The sequence below is a fragment of the Stegodyphus dumicola genome, chromosome 1 (genome assembly GCF_044657685.1).
Source record: "Stegodyphus dumicola isolate Sdum_Otavi_A_Nest chromosome 1, ASM4465768v1".
Classification (NCBI taxonomy): domain Eukaryota; kingdom Metazoa; phylum Arthropoda; class Arachnida; order Araneae; family Eresidae; genus Stegodyphus; species Stegodyphus dumicola.
The window spans coordinates 46,764,237-46,789,905 of record NC_140768.1 but is presented as its reverse complement, the minus strand read 5'-3'; the positions used below and the strand labels follow the sequence as shown (position 1 = coordinate 46,789,905).

Here is a 25,669-nt window from a genome sequence, read left to right as displayed (position 1 = left end):
ATATTTATTTGTTTACATCATTAAACATTTCTTTCAATGTAAGTTGTTTTAAGTTGCTTCGTTTTATGTGCTAATACTTTCTCTTTAATTCTATAAACAGACATAATTTCTTGTTCAGTTACAAAGTTCCGTTATTCAAGTCCTGTCATTGCTGTGCTGAGAATATCGACTAACTTGTCAATCGAAATTTTGTCGTTTTCACTAACCTCTCTGTCACTTTCTTCATGCCTTTATCCATTTTTGCAGCAATTCCACTTTTTGTTTGATGGACATCGAAACATGCTTTCACTTTGTAGATCCTTTGGCAGCTCCAGAACTGGAAACTCTTTTTGGCATAATCGAAAGTTTAAGCTTACTTTTTATAAAATTGCTTAAACAGTCTGCAAAAAATAATAAGCCGGATCCAATTAGAAGATTAAAGAATAACGCAATCTGAAACATTAACTGAAATAGATAATTAGATAATTTTAGCCTAGCTTATACCATCCGTTATACATTAAATGTGCATGCGTTAACGCTACGCATGCCCAGAAAGTTTGTAGCTTTGAGGTCCGGATTATACATCATTCCGTATTATGGACATGTGGAGACTTTGTAAACAAGTTCAAAAGTAGAGCACTTTAAAAATTATGAAGGTTTTTGTAAACAAGTTCAAAATTAGAACACTTTAAAAATTATGAAGGTTTTAAATGTGCGAAACAAGTTAAAAATACCATCTAAAATTAAATTCATATATATGGTGAGAAAATATAGGAATTAAGCTAAAATTAAAAGTATGTTTGAAATTAGGAAGGTTAAAATGTATAAAAGTAGCTATAAATTAAATGAAAGTCATGTACATAGTGTGAAAATATAGCAAATTAGTTAAAATTCAGAGTATGTTGGAAACTAAAAACGTTAAAATGTAGAAAAGAGGTTAAAATTTACATATAAAATTAAACAAAAGTTAGGCACATGATCTGAAAATATACAAGTTATGTTAAAATTAGGACTGTGTTGGAAATTATGAAGTTTAAAATGTCTGAAAGAAATCAAACAAAAGTCATGTATATAATGTGAAATTAGTTAAAAATGAGAGTATATTAAATATTATGAAGGTTAAAATATATAAAACAAGCTAAAAATGTTAGATCTAAAATTAAGTAAAGGTCATCTATATGATCAGAAAATACATGAAATAAGTTAAAATACATAATATGTTGAAGAACACTAACATTGAAAGGAATGAAGAAATTTAAAAATTAATCTAAAATTGAATCATATAATACACAAAAACACGTATTTTAGTAATTACACTCATAAAATATAACAAATAAGTTAACATTAATAGTTGTGAAAATAATTCACGGTAAATGAATTTAATAATAAAAGTGAGTAATGTAAGTAAGATTACGGAAAGTAAATCTGATGTTGGGAAGAGAAGATTTAAGAAATAAGGTAACATTCTGAGTATATAGGAAATACTAAAAATATACGGAAACATAAAAAAAATTACATCTAAAGTTAAGGTCTTCCGTATCAATTATTAGATTCCAAAATAAGGGCTGTTAAGGGTACGAAGGAAATAATCATTATATATGTATTAAATAAGTTGGAATATGAAGAAAAATTACAAAGGCTAAACATTGATTAACAGAAGACCTCCTGAAAATCAATCAAAGATAATCTCTTATTAAAGTGTGACGTCATCTTACCGGTTAACTGAAGAATCTTGAAGCACTCTTTCTCATCTGCTACGCTTCCGCGTGCGGCGTTGCTCTGCGCTTCGCCTGTGCAATCCACTGGCGAGCTTGCGCCGTACTCCCCCTCCTGGCCGTGAACCAGCTCTTTCACACTACATGAAATACTGAGTAGAGTTTCAAATAATGATCCAACATAGTAATTAACTTAAAAGATCTAACACAGTCATTTTAAGATAGAAATTTCAAACTCGTGTTACTTTATTTTTGGACATTTAACTTCTCATAGGTAGTAAATAAAATTACACACAAATAATCATACATAATAGGTAATAATGATGGAAACTCCATATAATGATCTACTACAGTCAGCAACTTTAAAAATTTTAATGCATTTTAGTATGACTTATCACAAGAAAAAACACACTTCAAAAATAATACAACTCAAAAGCAACAAATGACAAGAAGAATATACTGTAAGCAAGCAAACGTGATAAATTACTCTTTTCGTTGATTTTCACGAATTCACAGATCGGGTGCAAAATTTTAATGCACTGTATATGAACTATGATTTTTTTTTTTCAAATTTATTTTGATCACTGTTTTCTATTTACATAGACTTTAAGAAAACATTTCATGTTAATTTACCCTTTTATCTGTGTATTTACTTAATTTTTGCATTTCGTTTACAATTATAATACCAAAAGAACATAAGAGAACATTTTTCTTGAAAATGTCCATATTTTTTCCCCAAACATTATTTCTTTCATAGCTTTGAAGTAACCTATTAAACACATAGTTATCTTGTATTGCCCTGACAGCCATTGGTCTTGCCAATATCTGAGGGAAGTCACAAAAGCTAAAGAATTTAAGTCATATTTTATTAACACACAGAACTTCTTACTGCGCTTTTGATGAAAATTGACCGAATTTAGCAGTTCATTACTAACCTAGGAGCATTTAACTATTTTTATTCGAAACAAACACACTCAGAAATTATCATCAAGATTTTTCATACAGATATATTTTTTTCTACTTCTCATGCCATTACACTTCCAATGTAATTTGATTCATTGTCAGATAATTAAATGTTTGTTATTTTTTTCCGCATACGAATGCATTTCGTGTCTCACATACGCTCATTACATATGATTTAACAAAATCACAAACAAGTTAAATGAATATTTCCTGAAATACTGTACATTTCATTCCGAAAAATTTACATGAGTATTTTCATTTTGAAACCTAAAATGTTTCTTTTCAGACATTCAAAGTAAATTTTGAGTATAACATTTTCAGTTTTGACGGAAGTTATTTGTGGGTGGCTGTGATGTGTTCATGTTTTCATAAACCGTTTTTGTGAAGTACCTTACTGGTAACCTTTAGAACACTTTGAATATTATCATTTTTTACATTACTGCCACTGCAAATCATTGAATTTTCAAAGACTTTCCTATTTATCATTTACAATGCCTCATAAAGTCTTGAAAACAAATTTTTACTAAATAGTTATATTATTTGATTTAATCATTTTGTTACACATTTAGAAGATTTAACTTCGAAAACACTACCACGCTAAACCAGAAGTTAAGAACTAAGAAAAGAAATGGAACTTTTATCTTAGTATTCTATGAGGATAGATTAATTTTCTCTGACATTGACATATTCATATGTAGATAATAAAGAATTTTAACCCAGCTCACATTGACTTAAAATATTTTCTGTAAGTCACCACAATCACTGACTTGCATTGTCACAGATTTTCTCGTGAAGAATTTCATTAGAAACATGTCTAAGAAACTACCTCATCTTCACGAGAAACATCAGCGCTTTGATTTAAATTAGTAATAAAATAAGAATCATTGTTTTGTAAATATGTTTCTCTTTGACTCAAAAGTTTCTTCTTTATCATACTCGAAATGAACAATTAACTGTTTATAAATAGTATATTGTATTGATGAAGCAGAATTATATTTTAAACTTACTGCATTACATTTCAAGTGAATGTGTTTATTGCATCTTTTAATAAAATCTTAAAGGCTGAAATGAGTGTTTAATTTCTAAATCTGTACTTTCTCATTTTATTCTACTGAAACGAAAACATTCATAACTTATTGTGAAGAAAAATTTTTACATGTTATACTTTTTGATTAATTTTCATACCACAGTATTATCTTTGAAAATTTGTTTCCTAGTCCACTGCTAATATATTACTAATTTTTGCTCTTTCAATACATTTCGTACGTGATAAAAAAAAAAATCAGTTTAGAAACTTTTTTTACTTAACACTTTGCATTGCTTTGCTGAACCAGGGACATGCTTTCATTTTTATTACATATCATGCGAATATTTTTAAAAAGGCATATTTTTTCCTTCTGTTAGCGCAATTTTAACCAGCATTTTGCTATTACAGAGACTTCTTTAGTAAAATCTCAATGGTTAAATTGAACGTTTCATTATTAATTTTGAAGATTCTGGATATATCTTACTTAAAAGTTCATAACCGAATAGCAAAATAATTTATATATGTACTTCGTTGTGCTCTTGGTTAATTTTTAAATCACTCTTCAAATATAACACTTGATTTCTAGAAGTATCGAAATGATTATTTACTTTCCGCTTTTTCCAAAGAATTTCATAGACACATATGTTCAGTACAGAAAATTTTCCTAACTTACCAGTATTATTACCAAAACAGAAAACATGCAAAATTTTCCCAAAAATTGATCTATTTGTATTTTTACAAACATGTACACGAATACCCACATTTAATTACTTAATGTGTATTTTCCTATATCAGAAGTAAAATTTCGAACTAAAATTTTTAAATAATGTCATGTTCCATAAAATTTATATATTTGTGATGTCATTGTCTTTTCGCAAACGTTTTGAGAGTGTACTCTAAGTAGTCGTTTAGATATTTTCGAAACTGTTTTCTCTTTGCTATTGGAAACAATTTTATCTTTTTGAACATGTGTTAATGAATTCTCGATACTTTTTTGGTTTATCTTCAGCTTATGAAATATTTAAATACTCAAAAATATATTTGTAGATCGTTTGACATTTGTAATAGATTTCCTGGATGCTTGTCTTGGAGAATGTATTTATTTTTTTTCACGTCAATGAAGCTGATGTTTTCTTAAAATTTCATTATTCATAGTCAATTATGACAGAATGCCGGATTTGTTCTCTTTATTCAACATTCATATGAACTTCAGTATTCCAAATCTCTCACGTAAATGTAATTTTTTATATCAGTAATAGAAAGACGAATGGAATAAATGCAGGTTAAGGTAAAAATCTGGAAATAAAAGAAATTCTTCAAATCTAGGCAATTCAGCAGAATGTGCAAATAGTCATTCTATTCAAAGTTTATTTTTGGAATTACATAGCATATAAAATGTAACTTTAATAAAAAGAGATATAATGAAGATCAAGTACTCTGCAAAATCTGGACGGTAATTATATAAAATTAGTTATAAGGCAGTTTTTCATAAAAAAAGTGGTTCCAGCAGAGGAAACACGCCAGTAGTCTCCCAAAACTTTAAGCGAGCACCTGATCTTTGCTTAAGTAGAATTGTAAATTCTACATAAAAGCGAAGATCAAACGCCCACTTAAGAGTTTCAGAAGATTGCTGGCATGTTTCCTTCGTTGAATGCTATGGAATTATGACGTAATTGAATGCAGGAATTTGAATGATGGGAAAAGGTTTGTTTCTGTCAGATTTTGGATAAAAAGTATGTTATTTTGTGGTTTACATGGCAAAATGTGGTACAATTAATTTGAAGTTTCTGTACAATTTGGAATTAAAGGGGGAAAAAAAAGCATTAATTGACATGTGTAAATGAAGGGTTACTAAGTGTCTTGTTTGTCGGGAAGAAATGTGTATGGTCGAACATCGGAAGATCCAGGTAATATGGAAGATATTTTTGTGAATTTATGTGGCAACACCAGTATACAGATTCTAGTTCAGATAATTTTAGTAAGTTTTTGGATGCTGTTAAGGAATTTTGTTTGACTGATGACACGGAAATTTGTAAATAAGATAAGTGGATATATTCTTTGTGTAGTGCTAAGATGAATTTCCTTTTTTTTTTTTTTTTTTTGTTATTTGATTGTTTGATTTAAAATGTATTTTATTGAGATTATATATTTTTTGTTGGCTGCTCCTTTCACTTTTTAAGTGAAAATAGATCAATGTGTGCATGGAAGAAATGAAGGGAGTGCGAAATTCTCTGTTTTTTGTTTTTTCTTTTAAGTGAAAATAGGTCGATGATGGATACAGAGTTTGTGCAGTTCTTTGACTTGTTATTTTGGATTTGTATCGCTGCTACACAAAGCCAAAATAACAAGTCAAAGAATTGCACAAACACTGTATCCATTTCCCCGCCAAAAATTGCCAAGGGGCACCCATAAATATATTTTTTCTTTTATTCTTAGTCTGCTGACATAATATTGTTTGCTAATACAGCACCTCCCTTTCTCCTCCTCCAAAAAAAAAAAAAAAAAAAAAAAAAAAAAAAAAAAAAAAAATCATTCAAACTATTTATAAGGTGTTACTTTATTTTGGGATAATAAAACAAATGGGGACATCAGACTTGCTTTAAAGAATTAATCACTGTAAATTTATAAGTACATAAATGAAATATTTCTAACATCTTAATAAAAAATAAGACAAGTTTCTATACTAATATGCACTTAATTTTGCTTTGATGAATATTCAAGTTACAGTAATTGGTAAACAAGTCTCAGAAAAATTATAATTTGCAACACATTCAAAATATACAATTAACAATGGTTCAATAGAAACAGTAAATGTTTAAAAAAGTATAAAAGGCAACACATTTTTTACTATTGAAATGAACTGTCAACAAAACACAACCCACAATTACAGAATGCATTTTTAATTATTGCATAATTAATAAGCAATAAAAATCTTCTCAATATATAGTGAAGTTAAACTGGGAAAACTTACTAATATGCATGTTATACTTAATATAACTATTTTTAATAATAACTATTTTATATGTAAAGCTTATACACATAACAATTATACTTATAACATATTTTAAGGAATCATTAAGTTGAATATGTGCATGAATAATTCACACATAATAAATGTTATGATAATTCTCTTATAAAGAAAATATTTTAAATTTGCTGATTAAAAATGCTATATAACTATATACAGTAAAAACGGCATATATTTAAACTATAATTTATTTGCTTATGTGAAGGTGAAATTTCGGAACATTTAGAACACAAAATTAGGGATATTAATGTCAAGAATTTCACAAATACTGTAAGGAAAATAAATATACACTGACAATTTAGTAGAATCCAAATTATGAAAAATATCTATAAAATAGCAAGCCTAAATAAATCATTTACTTTTTAAATTTTAATTTATTTCAATGAATCATATGAACAGAATAAATACGGTTTTCCTTAAAAAAATAATAGTTATGGGAAAAAAAAAAAAAAAAAAAAAAAAAGAGTTTAACTGAGGAAAAGGTACTTTTCTGTTATCAGAGGACCAGATTCAGAAATACATGTATATATGTACCCACAGAATGTAGATACATACATTTCTGAATCTGGTCTTGGTAATAGAAGAGTACAGAGGAAATGTGCACATTTTTATATTCACTTTAATCACTGTCACTGTCTGAGCCTTTTCTATTTGACTCATTAACTCTAATGTTGAATCTGTATTCCTGATCACAGCCCATATAAGAGTCACTCATAAAGTATAATGTATAAGTATGTTCTCCAGCATTTGGTGCTACAAAATCTAATTTTACTTTTGCCTTCTGCTGTAATGTAAGTCTTTTGATGGAAATGAGAGAATTTGTTTTGGGATCACCAATCACCACCCACCAACCCTCTTCACGCCGCTGAGGAAAGAGAGGTGCAATCACAGGACCAGTCACTTCATCTTCTCTTTCAAGCTGGACACTGACATTAACAGTCTGACCACTCATAATACTTTCCTTATCTTGAACTTCATAACTCAATTCAATGTTGGGATATCGATTACAGAACCTGGCAACATCAGCCATCTGGGCATCGTTAAGTTGCAACAGTTTATTCCTATCCTCATCTTCAAGTTCCATTACATCAAAAACAGTTTCCACACCCATTTCTGTACAACGTTTTACAATTTCTGGAGTAAAATGAGGCAACTGCTTCAGATATGAATCTTTGTTCCACATACCTTGAGTCACCATCTGTGCCAGTTCCATAGCTGCCAAAGCAGGTGACAACCAACCATTTGAACTCAATACATCAACACATGCTTGAATCAATCTTACAGCTTTACTTAGAATATCTTCAGTGTCTGATTGCAATTCAGCTGAAAGTTGCATACGAGATAAATGGGCCTGAAGTAACAAATTAGTCTTTACATGTGGATCACTAAATTTTGGATTAGCCAATTTATGAGGCAATCTGTTGGCCAACTGTTTAAGCAAATTATCCTCACGATGCCTAATTGGGACACTTTCATATTCTGCAGCTGAACTTATGATTTCAAGTAGACCTCTCACTTTGGTTTTGCTATTTAAAGACATGCTAAACAGTTCAATTGTTGTATAATTAATGTAATAATAAGCAGCAATCATACCTAAATTTAATGGTGACACATCCATTTCATCTTCAATACTGATACAACGGGACTGCTCCAAATCATTTAGTGTATTTTCAACCAATTCTGATAAATGATCAGATAAGTGACGATGTGTAACTCCTTGTAGATTATAGTAATTGGGATTTTGTGTCATACGACGGTATAGGAATGTCCAAGTAAGATAATCGACTGCATCTTGCTTATTATCAATAGTTTTAGTTACAATTTCAGCATTAAAATGATCATGCAAGCAATGGTCCAAATGGCTCTCAACTGGCAACGGCTCGTAAAGGAATTTTGTAAAGAAATCTTTTTTTGAACTTTGACACAAAAGCACACATTTTCCATCTTCATCATACTTTGGACGATTTGCTCGTCCAACCATTTGAAGCACATCGGTAATAGAATAATCTTCATATGTATGTATTTTGCCATTATAGTACTGTGTATCCATGATAACAACTAAATGTGCAGCTAGTGATAATCCCCAGCAAAGATTTCTTGAAACAACAACAACTTGAATAGCACCACTTTCAAATAGCTGTCCAATAATTTTACTGTCACTGGAATTTAAGCCTTCATGTAGATATGCTACTCCATTACTAATAGTTTCTTTCAGGGTTTTATCCACTATTTTGTCAACAAAAGGTTGTATATCACTATCGGTGCAATGAAGGAAACGAGCAGGTTGAGCTTCTGATGCACAGTATGTTAAAATATCTATTGCAGTGAGACGAGATTGTTTCCTTGATGGAACAAAAACAATTACAGGTTTTCTTGGCGATAATCTTGTTACTGCTTGATAAACAGGCTTGCTCATGGCAAGAAGGCGAGATGCATTATGAGTTATATTGAAACCTTGAATGTGAAGCTCCAGTTGAACAGGTCTTACATTTGGAGGAAAATTAAAAGTGGAATTCGGGCTAGCACCAAGCCATTGAGCAACATCTTTAGCATTTGCAAGTGATGAACTCAAAGCCACAATTCTAACTGGTTTATCAAGGTGAGATGATATGTATCGCATCCGGGAGCATATAACTTCTAAAATGGGACCATCTTCACCACCAATCAACTGCAATTCATCAACAATGAATAAATTTATATTTTGTACATTTTTTCTCTGCTTCCATCTACGAGATAGAACATCCCATTTTTCTGGAGTACTGATAATAATATTCCCTTTAGCCAACAATTTTAGATCTGTGCTAGTTTCCCCAGTTAATAGTACAACCTTTTTGTTCATCACAGTAGAAAATTTTGAAGTCCAATCAGCATAAATTATTTCAGCAAGTGGTTCTTTCGGAGTGACATATACGCATCTTCCATCTGGATTCTGAGATAATAAACGCAAAATTGCAAACTCTGCACAAATTGTCTTTCCACTTCCAGTAGGTGCTCCAACAAATACATTGTCATCGCTGTTATAAACTGAATTGAAAACTTGTGTCTGGATAGGATTGAAGTAAGGAAACTTGTCCTTGTATAATGATTCAAAGAATGGATTCCTGAGTGCTGATACGGGAAGTGGTTGTAAATCTAGAAGTTCAGTAGGAGGTGGATATTTTTCAGGTAAAATAAGATGGCGAAATGAAACTGGTAGTTGAGTTTCAGATCCTATCCACTGATCAGAAACTATTCGTATGAAATATTGTGGAGGCAAAGGTTCAAAAACCGGTACAAAAAACTTCACAATGTGCTCATCTTGACAAAATTTACTTTTCAGTAGAAAATATTCGTGATGGAGAATCACTTCACTGTCAACATCCTCAACTAAAATCCAAAAGGCTTCAGAACTACCATGCACTTTTTCATCCCACTGAAAATCTGGAGTTATTGTTAGCTCCACTCGCAACGTTGCTCTAGTTACAGGTTGAATATGAGCAGAAAGATCCAATTTAGGAAACTGATGTACATATTTATGAACAGTTTTACCTAGTTTAGGCATTCTTAAAAGTTCTCCAATTTCATTAGGCCCAAGATCATACAATCGTTCCCATGGGAAATTCTTTTTCTCAATTTTCTTTACAACTTCATCTGGTATTTTCTTAAACTGCCTCAATGGTGTCATAGATTGCCACATCCTCCTTTTTATCATCTTACATAAACTAAGAGCTTTATCAGTTAACTGTGCCCAACCTCTATGCAAAACAATCTCAAATATTGCTCGCATCAATCTATCAGCACTCTGTGTTATGTACACCATATCTGCCATAAGAGCAAGCCCTTCCAATTTCAATTGAGATATATATGCTTGAAGTAACACATTGACCTTAGCACTCGATTCTTCAATACTTTCTTTGATTGGTATAGGAACTCTTTCCACTAATTTCTGCAACTCCAGTTTTTCTTCTTCACGGATATTTAAATATTTAAATTCACTTGATAATGAAAACACTCTGAAAAGTTCAATCTCGCTCAAAGTTTGCTTTAAGAGCTGAGTATAAGTAGTCATTGTTTCATATGTACAGTAATAATGACTTGCAATTCTGCCTACTTCTGTGACTTGAAAAATACCCGCTTTTTTGTCAAATTTTAGTAAATTACTTTTATCTAATAAGGTAGCAGCTGTGTAAATCAAATCTGCTCGATGCTTTTCCAAAAGTGGATCTTCAGAATTAACTTGCACTCCATAAAGCGATGGACTACGCAGCATACGGATATATAAATAGGTATAACCTAGCCAAGTAACAGCTTCTTTCATACTTTGGATATTGCCCAGAACAATTTCAGCATTTAGCATATCTGGCAGTTTACTAATCAACTGGCTTTCAATTGGCAACTGCTGATTAAAAAGTGACAGATAATACTGCAATTCACTGTGATTGGTAATCAATATTCCTTCACCTTTAGTATCATACTGTGGTCTACCAGCTCTACCTAACATTTGAAGCACATCTAATGCTCCTAACTCAACCCAACGACCTTTTTCTGGACTATATATTTGAGTACCTTTAATTATAACAGTATGAGCTGGAAGATTCACACCCCAAGCTAGTGTAGCAGTAGAAACAAGAACTTGAATGTGACGATCTGCAAATAAATCTTCAACTAATGTACGATCTACACGGCTCATACCAGCATGATGAATTGCAAAACCATATGGTAATAAATTTTTTAACTCGTGATTCTTTACATGATCAGCTTCTGTCTCTAAAACAGCAGTAGAAGCCGAACCACCTCGAAGAAACTGCCCCAATGTATCTTTTTCCAAACACATATCTCGTATTTCTCGAGCAGTTTTGCCAGTTTCTTTTCGTGAATGAACAAATATTAAAACTTGATTTTTTCCTGCATGTTCCATGACTTTTTCGTACAGGATTTCTTTCATTAACATAAAACGCTTGATAGGCTTTTTCTCAGTTATGCCAATATATTGCTGTTCTAATGGAACAGGTCTGAAACTATTATCAAAATAAAACAAACCAGTAGCTGGTGTTACACGCAAAAAACTTGCTACATCTTCATAATTAGGCAATGTAGCACTCAATCCTACTAATCTCACTTCTTCTTGTGTCATTTCAATGTTACGGATAGTTCTAGCAACTAAAGCTTCAAGAACTGGACCTCTTTCATCATGCAAAAGATGAATTTCATCAAAAATCATAAGCCTGACTAACTGTGTATATGTCCTTTCACCACCTTTTCTTGTCACTATATCCCATTTTTCAGGAGTACATACAATAACCTGAGTTGCATTTATTTGTTCTCTGGTTAACTGATGATCACCTGTAAGCTCAGACACCTGAATGTTGTACGATTTAAGACGTTTGCTAAAATTCCCCACCATTTCTTGCACCAAAGAACGCATTGGTGCAATGTATATGATTTTAAATTCATCAGCATTAATTGTCCCATCAGAATTTATATGTTTTCCTATTTCTCGCATCATACATAATAATGCAACATTTGTCTTACCTGCTCCTGTAGGAGCACAGAGAAGTAAATTTTCATCTGTTTCTAGAGCAGTTTTGCATAATCTGCTTTGTATACGGTTCAAGCTTTTGTAACCTTCAAATGCATGTTGAACATATTTGGGTAATTTCTCTATAGGCATTAAGGATTCACTGGATTCAAATGGTTTGGGTTTCAAAGCTGGAACGTGAATTTCTTCATATCCACGTCTCTGCTTACGAAATGACCCATCAGGTAACTGACAACGTTTATTGGCCATAAAATGACTACCCTGTGTAAATGTCAAATCTTCTAAATCCAAAACACGACATTGCTGAAGTTGAGGCACACTTTCTCCATCAATGTCCATGGCTTCTAAATCAGCATCAACTCTAGCCTGACGAACCTGAGCTCTTCGTTCCCTTTCTTCTTGAATTATATCTTCTTTTTCTGTATTTTCAAGCTGTCTCAAAATTTTTTCTAATTCAGGATCACTTTGCATTTTTTCTTTCAGCTTAGTTTTTTCTGCTCCACTTTGTAATGAAGCAAGTAATGTGCAATACAATATTGTTTGACGATGCTGCCGTAAAATCTTAATGAACTCAAACTGATTATAACCTAAGAGAAATACTAACCGATTTTCAACCTCTCTGTCATCATCAGCTGTTTTCAATATGTCCAAAACTTCTCCAGCTTTTGTTTGTGCAACAACAGGATCATCATAAAATTTGCTCAGTTTTCTTTGCAACCAGTAAGCATCAATGTCACGAGGATGTAAACCTTTACCACTTTTACCCATGGTATCCTGGCTTGAACCTAAGTTTGTTGCATGAAGTGTACTATCAACAATGGCTTCATCCCCTTCATTTTCATCATTAGAATCCTCTTCTCTTACTTCTCCACACATATCTTCCTCTTCTTCATCAGACTCTTCAAACTGAACATTTACACCATATGTTTCATCAATGTTTTCTTCAGTAGTCTGAACCTTATCATCTACACCGTAATCGGTAATTTTCTTGCAAAGATTAACCAAAACAGCATACCTCTCTTGAGCTAATTGGCCGAGAAGAGCTTCTGTTTCCCGTCGTCTATCTTTATCGTCTCGAATTTTTTCATTTTTCAGAACAGCAAGAACTTCATCCGCAGCACCGCAGAGAATGTCCCTAGGCTGATCACCCAAAGCTTCTTGAATGAAACTTAATAAAACTTCGTATGTTTGCTTAGTTTCTGCTGTTTTAGGTCTGTACAAAATACCCACCATATCTTCTATGCCTTCAGATAGTAAAGTTTGACCTTTAAGTTTAGAAAAATCATACCTAGATTCATCGCGTTTCATGCGCTTAGCTTTTTTCTCCTCTGCTTTGGCCGGCTTCGTTCTTTGATATCGATCACCCATACGGGAGCCCTCCAACTTTCCCACAAGAGATACAACTTCACCGGTAGCTTCATCTCTGGGACGACGTTCTATAAGTCGAGTGTCAGCTTGTAAAACTAAATTAGAATTTGCTTTATATTCAAATTGCAACGAACGGGCAGCTGCATCCGCCATTTTTATTGCGGAGAACACAAACACCGACAATTTGTTGCCAATGCCAATGATTATAAGTTATGGAGTGTTGTGCACCATAGCAAGTCTTTAAACAGACGATATACTAATGATAAATGAAAACGATGGTAGAAAAATAATAAAGGACCTATCAAATCAAAGAAAGAATACATACATAAATATTAATTGTCAAAGCATGGTAAAGCATTGAACAACGGATATCATCAAAATAACAATAACATGCAACTGTTATCAAAATTAATTTAACCGAATGAAAAGGATAAAAATAATTATTATATATGAAATAAAAATTTTGTAAATACTTCAAAAAGCTAAATTTTCGAATCTTAAAAAAATCTAATGCAGCACAAATACCTTGTTTGTTTACATAGTTACACATACGTCTCGCGACCTCTGAGGTTAGCGGAATGTATCTCATTTATTTAAAAGACACAGGCGTCGGATCCTTTCTCAATTACGGAGTATAAAGAAGGAGGTGGAACTGCATAGTAGAAAATAAAAAAGGGTCCAAAAATATCGGTACATCTACTAAATGGTGCTGTAGATGCGTAAGAATTCCGCAAATCGGAACCCAGAAGTGTGTTCTACGTCATCACCGGATATGTACCTTTGATATCTCGATTGGCAACAAAACTTGGCCAAAGATGGCGAAGCATTTGGCGTTATTTTTTCTCACTTAAATTTTTCCACAAGCTAAAGAATACTCTAGCTACGCCCCTGCTTATCATTATTATTGTTGTCAGTTTACCATTCAAGGTTATTCTGATTTTGAAAAAGGTACAATTTAAATATGTTGTTCAGTCAGAATATGGGCTTGTGAAGAAATGAATAAAATCTCTGTTTTTTACTTTCCTAAACATAACCATGAGCAAAAGTTTGAAAATTGTAAATATCAGCCATTGAAACAAAGTACGCGATGTTTGATAATAGCAAATTTACGTTTGTCTGTGCCTTCACAAAAAATAAGGCATATCTTACAAGATGGATCAGGAACTCCCAAGAATAGAAATAATTTCCTTGTAAAGGAAAGCTTTTTCTTCCGTAAAGCTATTTGTGCTTATTCTAGATATTTAAAAAATCATTAGTGATGCAGTTTACTATTTATTATTAGTGATGCAGTTTATTTAAACAATTCATTAGTAATGCACGTCCAAGTAGTGATGCAGTTTCTGTTAATTCAATCATTGAAACTTTAACATGTGAAGCATACAATCCTGTATTGTTATATAAGCCTCAGAATAATTTAACTTTGTACGGTCCAGCTGATCTAGATAATCTTCCAAATTATAAAGTATTGTTTGCTGTTGGTCTTCAGACACGTGAAGAGAAAGAAATGATGATAAAAGGTTGTACAGAGATTTTATGTATCGATTTTATGCATAAGACTATCCAGTATGATTTTTACCTTCTTAATCTTATAGTACCTGATGAATTTGGTTGTGACTATCCAGTTGTTCATTTTATTACTAATTTTCTAGATGCTGACACTCTTTATTGTTTATTTAATAAAGTGTCGTTTACCAAATTTATATGTAAACTGTATGAAGACAGATGATGACAAAGTTACATATCCTGCATTTTCAAGGGTTTTTAAGAAAAAATGTTAAGCATCTTTTATGTTCGTAACATGTATGCCAAAATTGGTTCCTGCAATAACTTAATTCTTAAGTGGTAGATAAAGAAGTACGACAAAAAATGCTAGGAGAATTAACAAAAATATTACCTGAAAGAAACCAGATCACTTTTCATGATCAAATAAGTATGTTTTTGAATGACTATTCTGGGAAAAGTAGAGATTTTATTGAATATTTTTCTGAAAATTGTAAAAATAGATTAGAAGAATGGGCTTTATGTTATCGGAACTTTCCACATGCATTTACCAATCCTGACATGTACTGTGAATCTTTTCACAATCAGCTGAAAACTGTTTAAGCGGAGACATAATAGACAATTAGATATTCTAATTTCTACACTTCTGACAATTGAGAAAGCTAAATATTTAAATCATACCTATAAATTATACACTAATGTATCTCCCAGAAATTCCATTTCTTGTTTCTTAAGTAGGCATCAAAGAGAAATGAAAATTAGGGACATTGATGAAAGTAAATGCTCTGATAATTCTTGGACTGTTTGTTCCCAGACAAAAAATAAAATACAGTCAAAAGTCGTTAATTCGGACACCCTTAATCCGGACCTCAAAGCTACAAACTTTCTGAGCATGCGCGTAAGACCTTTATGGCTGCGAATATGCTTGTGCGCGTGCACAAAATACGTTTACGAGTGCGCCTTTAATGTATAACGAATGGTATAAGCTAAGCTAAAATTATCTAATTATCTATTTCAGTTAATGTTGCAGATTGCGTTGTTCCTTAATCTTCGAATTGGATCCGGCTTATTTTTTGCAGACTGTTAGAGCAATTTTATAAAAGTAAGTTTGAACTTTTGATTATGTCAAATAGAATTTCTGATATATATTTATTAATATGTAAAGGATCTACAAAGCAAAAGTATATTTTGAAGTTCATTAAACAAAAAGTGGAATTACTGCAAAAAATGGATAAAGGCATATCCTTTGTTTATCTAAACTTTAACGCGGCGGCACGCAATGAATTGGAAGTTGATCTGTCAGCACTATCCTTATCTTCAGGGCAGATGTTTTTATTTTATTTGGCTTATAATTCCTTACTAAATGTAGCATTTCATCTCAATGTACTCCGTCTTTGATATGATTTAAATCAAATTCCTCGTCATTATAATTTGCTTCCGATAGTGAAGAAAGTGACAGAGGTTATTGAAAACGAAAAAATTTCAATTGACAAATTAATCGGTAGACACAGCAATTATAGGACTTGAATGGCGGAACTTTGTAACTGAACAAGAAATTATGTCTGTTTATAGAATTAAAGAGAATGTATTATCACATAAAAAATGAAGCAACTTAAACAACTTACATTGAAAGAAATGTTTAATAAAGTAAACAAATAAATATTAAGCTTTTTTTTTTTTTTTTTTTTTGTAAATTTTGATACCCTTTAGATCATAATTGTTCTTTATTTCATATTTTTAATTTTATAATTTCTGCATGCCATCTTACCAGATTTAAACTGATGATCTATAATCCGGAAGTCCCGACGAGTCTGGATTAACGGCTTTTGACTGTATATACAGTGCAGCGTTTTTTTTAAATTTGTCCGTGTCAGGACTTTTGCTTTCATAGATGCCCTAAAGTATCATGCGTCTCATTATGTAGTCACTTGTATCACTACAATTGCTTAGATAAATTGCTGTGCAAACATATACATAAAGTGCATTCATTCGTTAATAGATAAAATGATTGTATGTTTAATTCCTCAGGGATTAATCTTGAATCGAATCAGAAATGCAACGAAAATATGAAATCGATCAATGTGCATTCTGTTAATCATTACAATCCACAAAGTACTGAACAGAAAGTAAATGCACGTGAGAAGTTTGTTGAAGAATTACTAAGACAACCAAAAGTCCAAAATGTCGTGTTGTGATCCAGAAATGAATGAATGTGTGGAAAAGAAAATTAAATTTAAAGCCATAACATTTGATTTAAGTGACAGTGATAAACATCTGTGTTGTAAACCAGAGTTGATCAAAATAAATCATTTTCCCTTCCACTGAAATTTTAACGAATATATTTCTGAAAGAATTTTACAAATTGGTTGCTATGGTACAATCGTATTGCTTTAAAGTCTTTAGATTCTTATATCAGTACAAGTGAAGAATTTTTTATAAAATTGGTTTGTGCAGATTTTGTTAGGGAATGGTTATTTGATGTAATCATAAATGCATTTTTATACAAAATTTTAGCAAGTGATCATGAATATATTTTTGCTGATTCCATGATTATCCAGCTTATCTTATCTGGTGCATTATAGGCATTATAGGAAGGGATTTTTTTTTATTAATAAAGAAATTGATTGAAATTTAAAAGATTCATCTAATATGTCTTAATGCATCTTACACATAGCTTGGCACTAGGCATTTTCCCACCTGATGCAGTCTCTGTGGATCCTAAATTCTGCTGCCTAGTGCCTTTCTAAATTCTGCTTCTAGTACCTGCTCTAAATGTTCATATTACTAAAGAAGTAAAATTAGCTGCTTTTTTCATACATTCTAAATTCATTTAGTGTATTTTAGAATAACAGAAATCCTTAATTAAATCCAAAAACTCTAAAATGAAAAGGAAACATGTTGAAGAAAGAAACTGAATACATAAAGAAAATTATTCTTCAAAGATATGTGCAGTTATTATTACAGAAATTACCCAATTTTTTACGATTTCAGCCTTTACTGTAATTTCCCATTTCTATTTCCTCATACGATAGAGTTACTGAGCTAGATTAAATTAAAATTAAATTGTATAATCTTTAACCACTACTCCACATTTTTAGTTTGAATTTGACTGTTCTTGTTTAATTACGTCACCCTGAGCTGCAATTTATTTTGTTAGCATCAGAACATGCCTTTATGTTCTAAGTTCTTTTTAAATAAGAGGCTTATTTAAAACTTCGTCTGATATTGTAGTTTCTTACAGACACAGCGATAATATGCTTCACGTCTATCGGGGGTTTTGGATTAGTTAACTTTTAACAGATCAAGTAAACCCTCATAGGTACATTGTGGTGAGGTTGACGAGTTAGGAGATAAAGCAGGCAGAAACTAGCGAGAGCATTGGTTTGTATATTGAGACAAATCTCTAATTGTTAGAAAAGATGCTTAAAGAGAGAAAAATCGATATAAACTAGCCAAAATTTTGGGAAGGCTTTAAATTAAAATGACGGATAAATATTTTGTTGAGTGTTGTTACAAAACATTTAAATGTTTTGTAGCTTTTAATGTGTAATTATCCTAATATCGTTTAATAATCAATATCATAAATTACATGTATTTTAAACTGTGAAATTTTATTAGATTGGGATTTTTAACAAATATTGTTAAAAAATAAATAAAATTTAATTGTGGCCATGTAAATGCATAATGACTAAGGTTATCTTATACCTAATTTAATTACTTATAACTAAGTGCCTGCTTTTAAAAATTATCTCTCATATTAAAGCAAGTTATTGCCTTTCATTAATACTCATTGTGGTCACAAGATAAAATACAAAAATGTAAAAATTCAAGTAAAACTTATTCTTTGCTAAATGGGTTACAACCCCTGGAACTCTACACAAACCTACGACACTAACTGCATCAAACAGAGCGTGACTAACTTTCAACACTTGCCTACATCAAGCCTTTCAGATTTGTTCTAATCAGCAGGTCTCTCTAGACAAGCAGCAGCAGTGACAACATTCAGTCTTTTGTTATGAATCATGCTGATTATGATGTTACTTTTCATTTTAACCTATGCCATGTGACATAAAATCTACCTGCTATTTTCTAAATCTCTAGACTGACCAAGTATGTGACAAAATGATACATACAAAAAGTCAACATAAAGCTAACTTTTTTTTTAGAAGTCAAACAACAAAAATCAGTGTTATATTTTAAAATTTTCACAGGACTAGTTTTGATCAGCTGCAAAAGTGCAAATGAACGAGATAAGATAAGAAAGCCTGGACAAGAGATAAGCTGTAGCCTTGGCTACTAATGTTTAAAATTAATTTATGACTAGGAACAGCATGGATTATAAACAAATAGCTAAGTTATTGCATTTTATTTTCCAGCTATCGAAATGCGATGCTACGAGCAACGTTTTGAAACCAAAACCTAGCAATCATGAATCAGAACTAGAACTAGTTGCCATTCAGCATAATTTAAATATAAATATGAACTACTTATTGCCATTCAGCATTAAAGAAATATAAATATGAATATTAACAAAATATTAAAGTTAATTTTATAAAATAATTAAACACATGAACAAATATATGAAATAAAAAATAATTATTTCTCATGCAATAACTGGGCCACTACACTACTCCCCCACCAGTAACTAAGTTACATTACGAACATGGAGAAATAGGTAGTAATAAGGCTCCTCTAAACCAGGCTGAATCACCAACTTTTCTCTCTTGGCGAGGGAGGGAACGAGCTACCAATTTTGGCGCGTTTATCGCACACGCTGGCTGAATGTCTGCTGTTTTTTTAAAGATTTATTGTATAGACACGCGGCATTCAGCGCACATAAACTTTTCGGATAATTTATTAATTCTCGAATAGTATATAGACGTTTTCACTTAAATAAAAATTTCGCGTATATTTTGTAAACATATTCAAAATAACTTATTCTTTAGATGTTTCAGTTTTGTTAGCAGACTAAAATAAATAAGATATGCATAAAAACTTTCAATAGTGTCAAATGGGGAAATAGTTAAAGCGTAGAGTGTGCAAATAAATTTATCTTAATGACATTTTAACAAAAATTTCCATAAAAACACTAAATTCATACTAAAAAAATAACTTAAGAATATGTTGTCATTTTAGTCTGAGGTATATGGAAATAATTGTGCAAGACTCTGAAGAAACACTTTCTTTTAAATGTGTGAAATATTTCACAACATATATGGAAGAAGAAAGTACAGCATTCTGTGTTTTGGATGATTTTCACCAAATGTAATATAAATACGAACTAGAAACCGTAATAAAAAGTCCTTCCTCTCCAATCAGATCACCTTTGTGTTGCATTGTATTTGTAATACTTCTAAAAATCCAATTTTTACCTAAATTAAAAAACAGTTATTCCATAAAAGATAATAAATTTGAACGTATATAGAATGAATTTTGTAATTTGAGTTATGTTACAAAATAATTCATAGTTTATATATTTTATACTAATAATTTAGATAAAACCTGTCCAATGTAAGAATGTGTGTTAACCACATTCTTAAATTGTAAAAGGACGACTTAACCCCACGTAATTCATTTCAAAGCATAAAAGAAAGCTTATTTTCTATTTTACACAGCAACAGCATTTTCATGCAGTCAAGGTTTTTTAATTGCTAGTTATTATACATAATACTTAATTTTTAACACATTCTTATTAGAAAGCATAACTAAGAAACTTCTTTTTAAAGCACCACAGTGATTGCAAAGAATGTCGTTAAATTTACAAAAGTATTGAAGATATATTGAACAGCATTATAACAAGAAACTACTGTACAAAATATGTAAATTTAGCATAATTTCTTTTTTAGTATTTGCATAGTTTCCTCCAAATGAACCTTAATGGGAAGTTATCTTGCAAAAATTTAAAAGTATTAAGATGTAACTGCATTTATAATTATTTTGTAATTGTGAATAGATTATATTATTGCAATTAGATTATGCACTTACAACATAATTGCATAAAGTAATGAAATTAAGAGTTCACAGATACAATGTAATATAATTACAATGCAATTATCTAAATTGTAATTATAATCACTTATTTAATACCACAATATTATTACAATCACAATGTAATTTAAATTGGGTACTATATTTGTATACCCTCCACTCAAATGGAGGTACTGATAAGCCTGGAAGTTATTATCAACAAAAAGCCTGTTCAGGACAGTTTGATGACAATTTCCACCGGGCGAAAAGTACATTTTTAAGCCCAGGCAAATCATGACAATAAAAATCATTTAGTCTCATGATTCACTATATTTCAAACCCTAAATTTGAATTCTGCACCAAATTATTTACCTATATTTTAACATACTTTATGAATTATTAGAAGCGATATGGCAAATATCTTCTAAAAATAATTGTAAAATATTTGTATCCATTAATTGATTCAGATACACACTTTTATTATTTAAGTATATCAAAATAACAGTTTCATGTTCCTGAAATACAAAAATTATGAAAAAAGTTAAAAGTAATATTCTTAGAAGCATATTATATTAGTCACCAGCTGCAAAATAGTTAATTTTTTGCCCTAAATACAAGTTTATTACACAGTAGTCAAACGTGTAACTTAATAACATGTTATATAAAAAATTAATGATAATAAGTTTATCAGAAATGAATTAATTCTGCAAATAAACTTTCTGCATTTGAAAATTTTTTACACCTGAGGGGAGAAAGAGATCTAGTAAAATTAGATTTATTATAACTTCAGTTGGACCAAATACCTTCTCTCTATATATATGCATCACTAAAGAAAGAAATAAAATTATCATGCTTAAAAAACAGATGTACCATACCTGTTTTTTTCCCCTTGTTACCCTTTACATTGAGAAATAACAAACAGTACAGCGCTGAAAAATACTATCCTTGAAATTTTGTTTAAATGAAGAAACACACACCATCTTTTTATTTAAGCATTACACTTCAAAAGCAGATATACATACCAATTTATTTTCACTAGCCTTTATACTGATAACATGCCATATAAAAATGAAAAGAATTATTCTTGAAATTTAGATAAAATGAAGTAACACAATGGGAAAATTTATGCACACGGACATCTTTTCTCTATTGCATGTTGTCTGACATGATCCACAAGTGCCTAAAAATGTATCCAAAGAAACACATTTCAATATTAACAAAAAATTCTTTACAGATAAAAATTTATTTATTTCATACCAGTATTATAAAGATCATGCATGAAACAAATCTGCTTTCCCATACTTTTAAGTAAAACTTAACTGAAATTTTATACTAGAAAATATGCTATATTTCTATATATTAGAAACAAGAAAATAATACCATAATAATATACTCATTGCCTAGCAGAAAGTAACATATATAACATCAAACACAGAAATTTATATACTCGTAGCCTAGGAAAAAGTAATACATATTACATAAAACACATAAATTATTTAATATAAAACATACATACCTTCTAAAATTATTTTACTTTTTGTTTCTTATTGGCCGATGCTGATGAATATGAAACGTTATGGGCTCTTTTGTTGATAAGATGCTGTGTAAGGCCTTTGCATCTAGTAATAAAAAAATTATCAATAATTACTTTCTTAAGATTACAGCATTCTGGCATGGCCACATGCGTACATTTATCAATTATTCTTTCAACTAATTCTTTTGTGATGGCTGATTGTAAACGAAGGAGTACATCTTTACATTTTTGAAATTCTCGTTCAGCTTCCCTACATATTCGATACATTCCTGAAGAGATGACCTTCAGTCCACCTTTATTGCTATGTTTTGTAAGAATTGTGCGATGACAACACAAAATAACGCTTCAGAAAATATTATTTATCATGTATAAAAATCTGTTTTGTAACACAGATCAGTAATAACTGTTTATCAATGTCATGAGGATTTAATTTGACGAGATCACATTCTTTAGAAGTATCAAATTCATGAAAGGATTTTGGCTTGGCCTTTGAAATTCATCATTACAGGCAGATTTATTTGATTGTTATGCATGCATTAAATACTACACATGCATTAAAAACACTACAATTATTTTTGAAAAGTACACATGCAGTTTCACAAGTTTTCTGTGCTTATTTGAATGTTCTGCATTCATTTCTAAATCTTTACTCTTATTATCTTTTTAAAATTGCCAAATTGTATAATACTGTGATTATAAATATATGGTACTTGCAATTATTGAAGTCGGATTATATATATTTTGTCTCGTACTATTCAATTTATTCTATTGACTTCAGATGTCAATGTCAAAATTGTGGAAGTTATTTTAACCAAGAAACAGTAGTGGACACCGTGCATAAACAACTCATCTAACTTTTTAACAACAGTGATTATAAAATAAAGAAAAAAATTATATATCATTCCAACGATATTGCAACTATAGTATAATGTTACATATATCTTTAGCAAACATTCAGATTTTATCTTGACTTTCCAAATTATTATTTATTTTTTAATAAATTTCAATATGCTAATGATTTTCATGTTACATTAGTATAAATTCCACAATTAGCACAGGAAAACAAAATCTGCGCTTTATATTAGAAGAGAAATTTCTTTTCCACATTCAAAACATCCACATTGGCGATGTTTGGCGACGGGTACATTAACCCTAGACTAATTTAATTATAGCTATTATTACAGAAATTAGCAGATACTCAGGTTATTGTACACAAGAATTTCACTTTACTTGCACATTATAAACATCAGAGAAGACATAAACTCTAAATGAAGGCGTAATTAACATTATACTTACTAAGCAAAGTTCAGCGCCTGGACCAGGTTTCCAATTGTCTTTTCGGCAATTATTTACCCATACTTTTCTTCTTTCTTCATTTTTAGGAAATTTTACCAATGTATGACCTTTCCGTGAATGATTTGAACAATTAATAGCTGCACATCCACCCATTTTACACAAAAAATTGTTGCACCGTAACTACACAGCCGCCATTAAATCTCCCACTTGGGATCGCGAATGCCTGATGATTCAGCCTGGTATATAGGAGCCTTAGGTAGTAACTAGTATTGCAGTGTTAACCACTCACCACGATGTAGCCTTGGCTACTAATGTTTAAAATTAATTTATGACTAGGAACAGCATGAATTATAAACAAATAGCTAAGTTATTGCATTTTATTTTCCAGCTATCGAAATGCGACGCTAAGAGCAACGTTTCGAAACCAAAACCTAGCAATCATGAATCAGAACTAGAACTAGTTGCCATTCAGCATAAAGAAATTTAAATATAAATATGAACTACTTATTGCCATTCAACATAAAAAAAATATAAATATGAATATTAACAAAATATTAAAGTTAATTTTATAAAATAATTAAACACATGAACAAATATATGAAATAAAAAATAATTATTTCTCATGCAACAACTGGGCCACTACAAAGCTACTGGCGCCATTTGTTGATGAAACCAGAACTAAAACATAATTTCTTTAAAGGCTGAAGGCAAAGATGGATTGGAATTGTTATTGTATCTTAATTATAAAGCTAACTGTTAGTAAAACATAAATGTCACTTATTTTCTTTCAAATATGTCCAACTATTATAAGGGTAAAATATTTAATGTTGCTTGATAAATTGCTTAAAGTTTATTTTATTCTCAACCTTATTAATAATTATGTTAATTAATTCATGTTTAGTAATAATGCATAGTACTTAGGGATCTATTTTATTTTTAAGATGGTGTTACAAAAGTTAAATTCAGGCATAGATAATATTTTTAATTGAAGTTATTCAGTTCCCATTTGCTCATAGGACCTTAATTTTTTTCGTTAATGATCCTTAAAAGTACTTAATTTCTATGTGCAGAAATGTGTACAAACCAAAAATTTGCTGTTAGAGCAAATTTTTGTATTAAAGATCCATTACTAACAAGATTAAAGTCAGCAAAATTATTTTTTATCCCTGCAAATTTAAATTGCCATTAAATATTAATAATAGTAAGTATTCCAGGTATGGTTTTTGAATTTTATGATTCACAAAATAAATCATGTGGGCAAGAGTATCAAATTTTAATTCATACATGGTGTAAGGTTTTAGCTAAAATATTTGCTACTAGCACTAAATGGAAAATAATTTGTCCTTCACTTATTTTGCAAACTGATAATATGAGCTGTGGTGTTTTAGTATGTTACTATGCTTATCAGAGGATTAAAAATCAAAGTTTAAATATGCAAGTTAATACAGCTGAATTCTGGAAATTGATATACGAGCATATAATTTTAAGTAATTGATATATTTGAAGAAATTAAAATTAAGAAATGTTTTTTGGGACAGCATTTCATTCTTTTGGTAATGTTTGAAAAATAGAAAGTATAATGGACAAATATTTTGCAATTCATCTATTGTCTTACAGTATATATAAAAAAACATTTTTTCTTATTTTGCTTTATTTTATAATGTTATATGGCTGGTAAACAAATAAAAATGCCTATGTTTGTATGTAACTTGGTAGTATAAGATAAAATTGGGTACTTACGTATTATCGCAACCAGGTTGACGCTATTCGTAAG

The 25,669-nt window shown here is 30.7% G+C and overlaps 1 protein-coding gene and 1 long non-coding RNA gene across 2 annotated transcripts; both read right to left on the bottom strand.

Moving 5' to 3' along the window:
- Nucleotides 1-2,049: 2,049 nt before the first annotated feature.
- On the bottom strand, nucleotides 2,050-13,787 carry Brr2 (U5 small nuclear ribonucleoprotein l(3)72Ab). The gene has a single exon (XM_035358542.2). It carries the CDS (start codon nucleotides 13,749-13,751, stop codon nucleotides 7,332-7,334), a length of 6,420 nt encoding a protein of 2,139 aa, XP_035214433.1. The 5' UTR covers nucleotides 13,752-13,787; the 3' UTR covers nucleotides 2,050-7,331.
- Nucleotides 13,788-21,315: 7,528 nt separating this feature from the next.
- Nucleotides 21,316-24,340, bottom strand: LOC118188169 (uncharacterized). Its single transcript, XR_015040476.1, has 3 exons — nucleotides 23,896-24,340; nucleotides 22,582-22,684; nucleotides 21,316-22,245 (listed from the first exon to the last, which is right to left on the bottom strand). It is a non-coding gene; the product is annotated as an uncharacterized LOC118188169 (long non-coding RNA).
- Nucleotides 24,341-25,669: the final 1,329 nt, after the last annotated feature.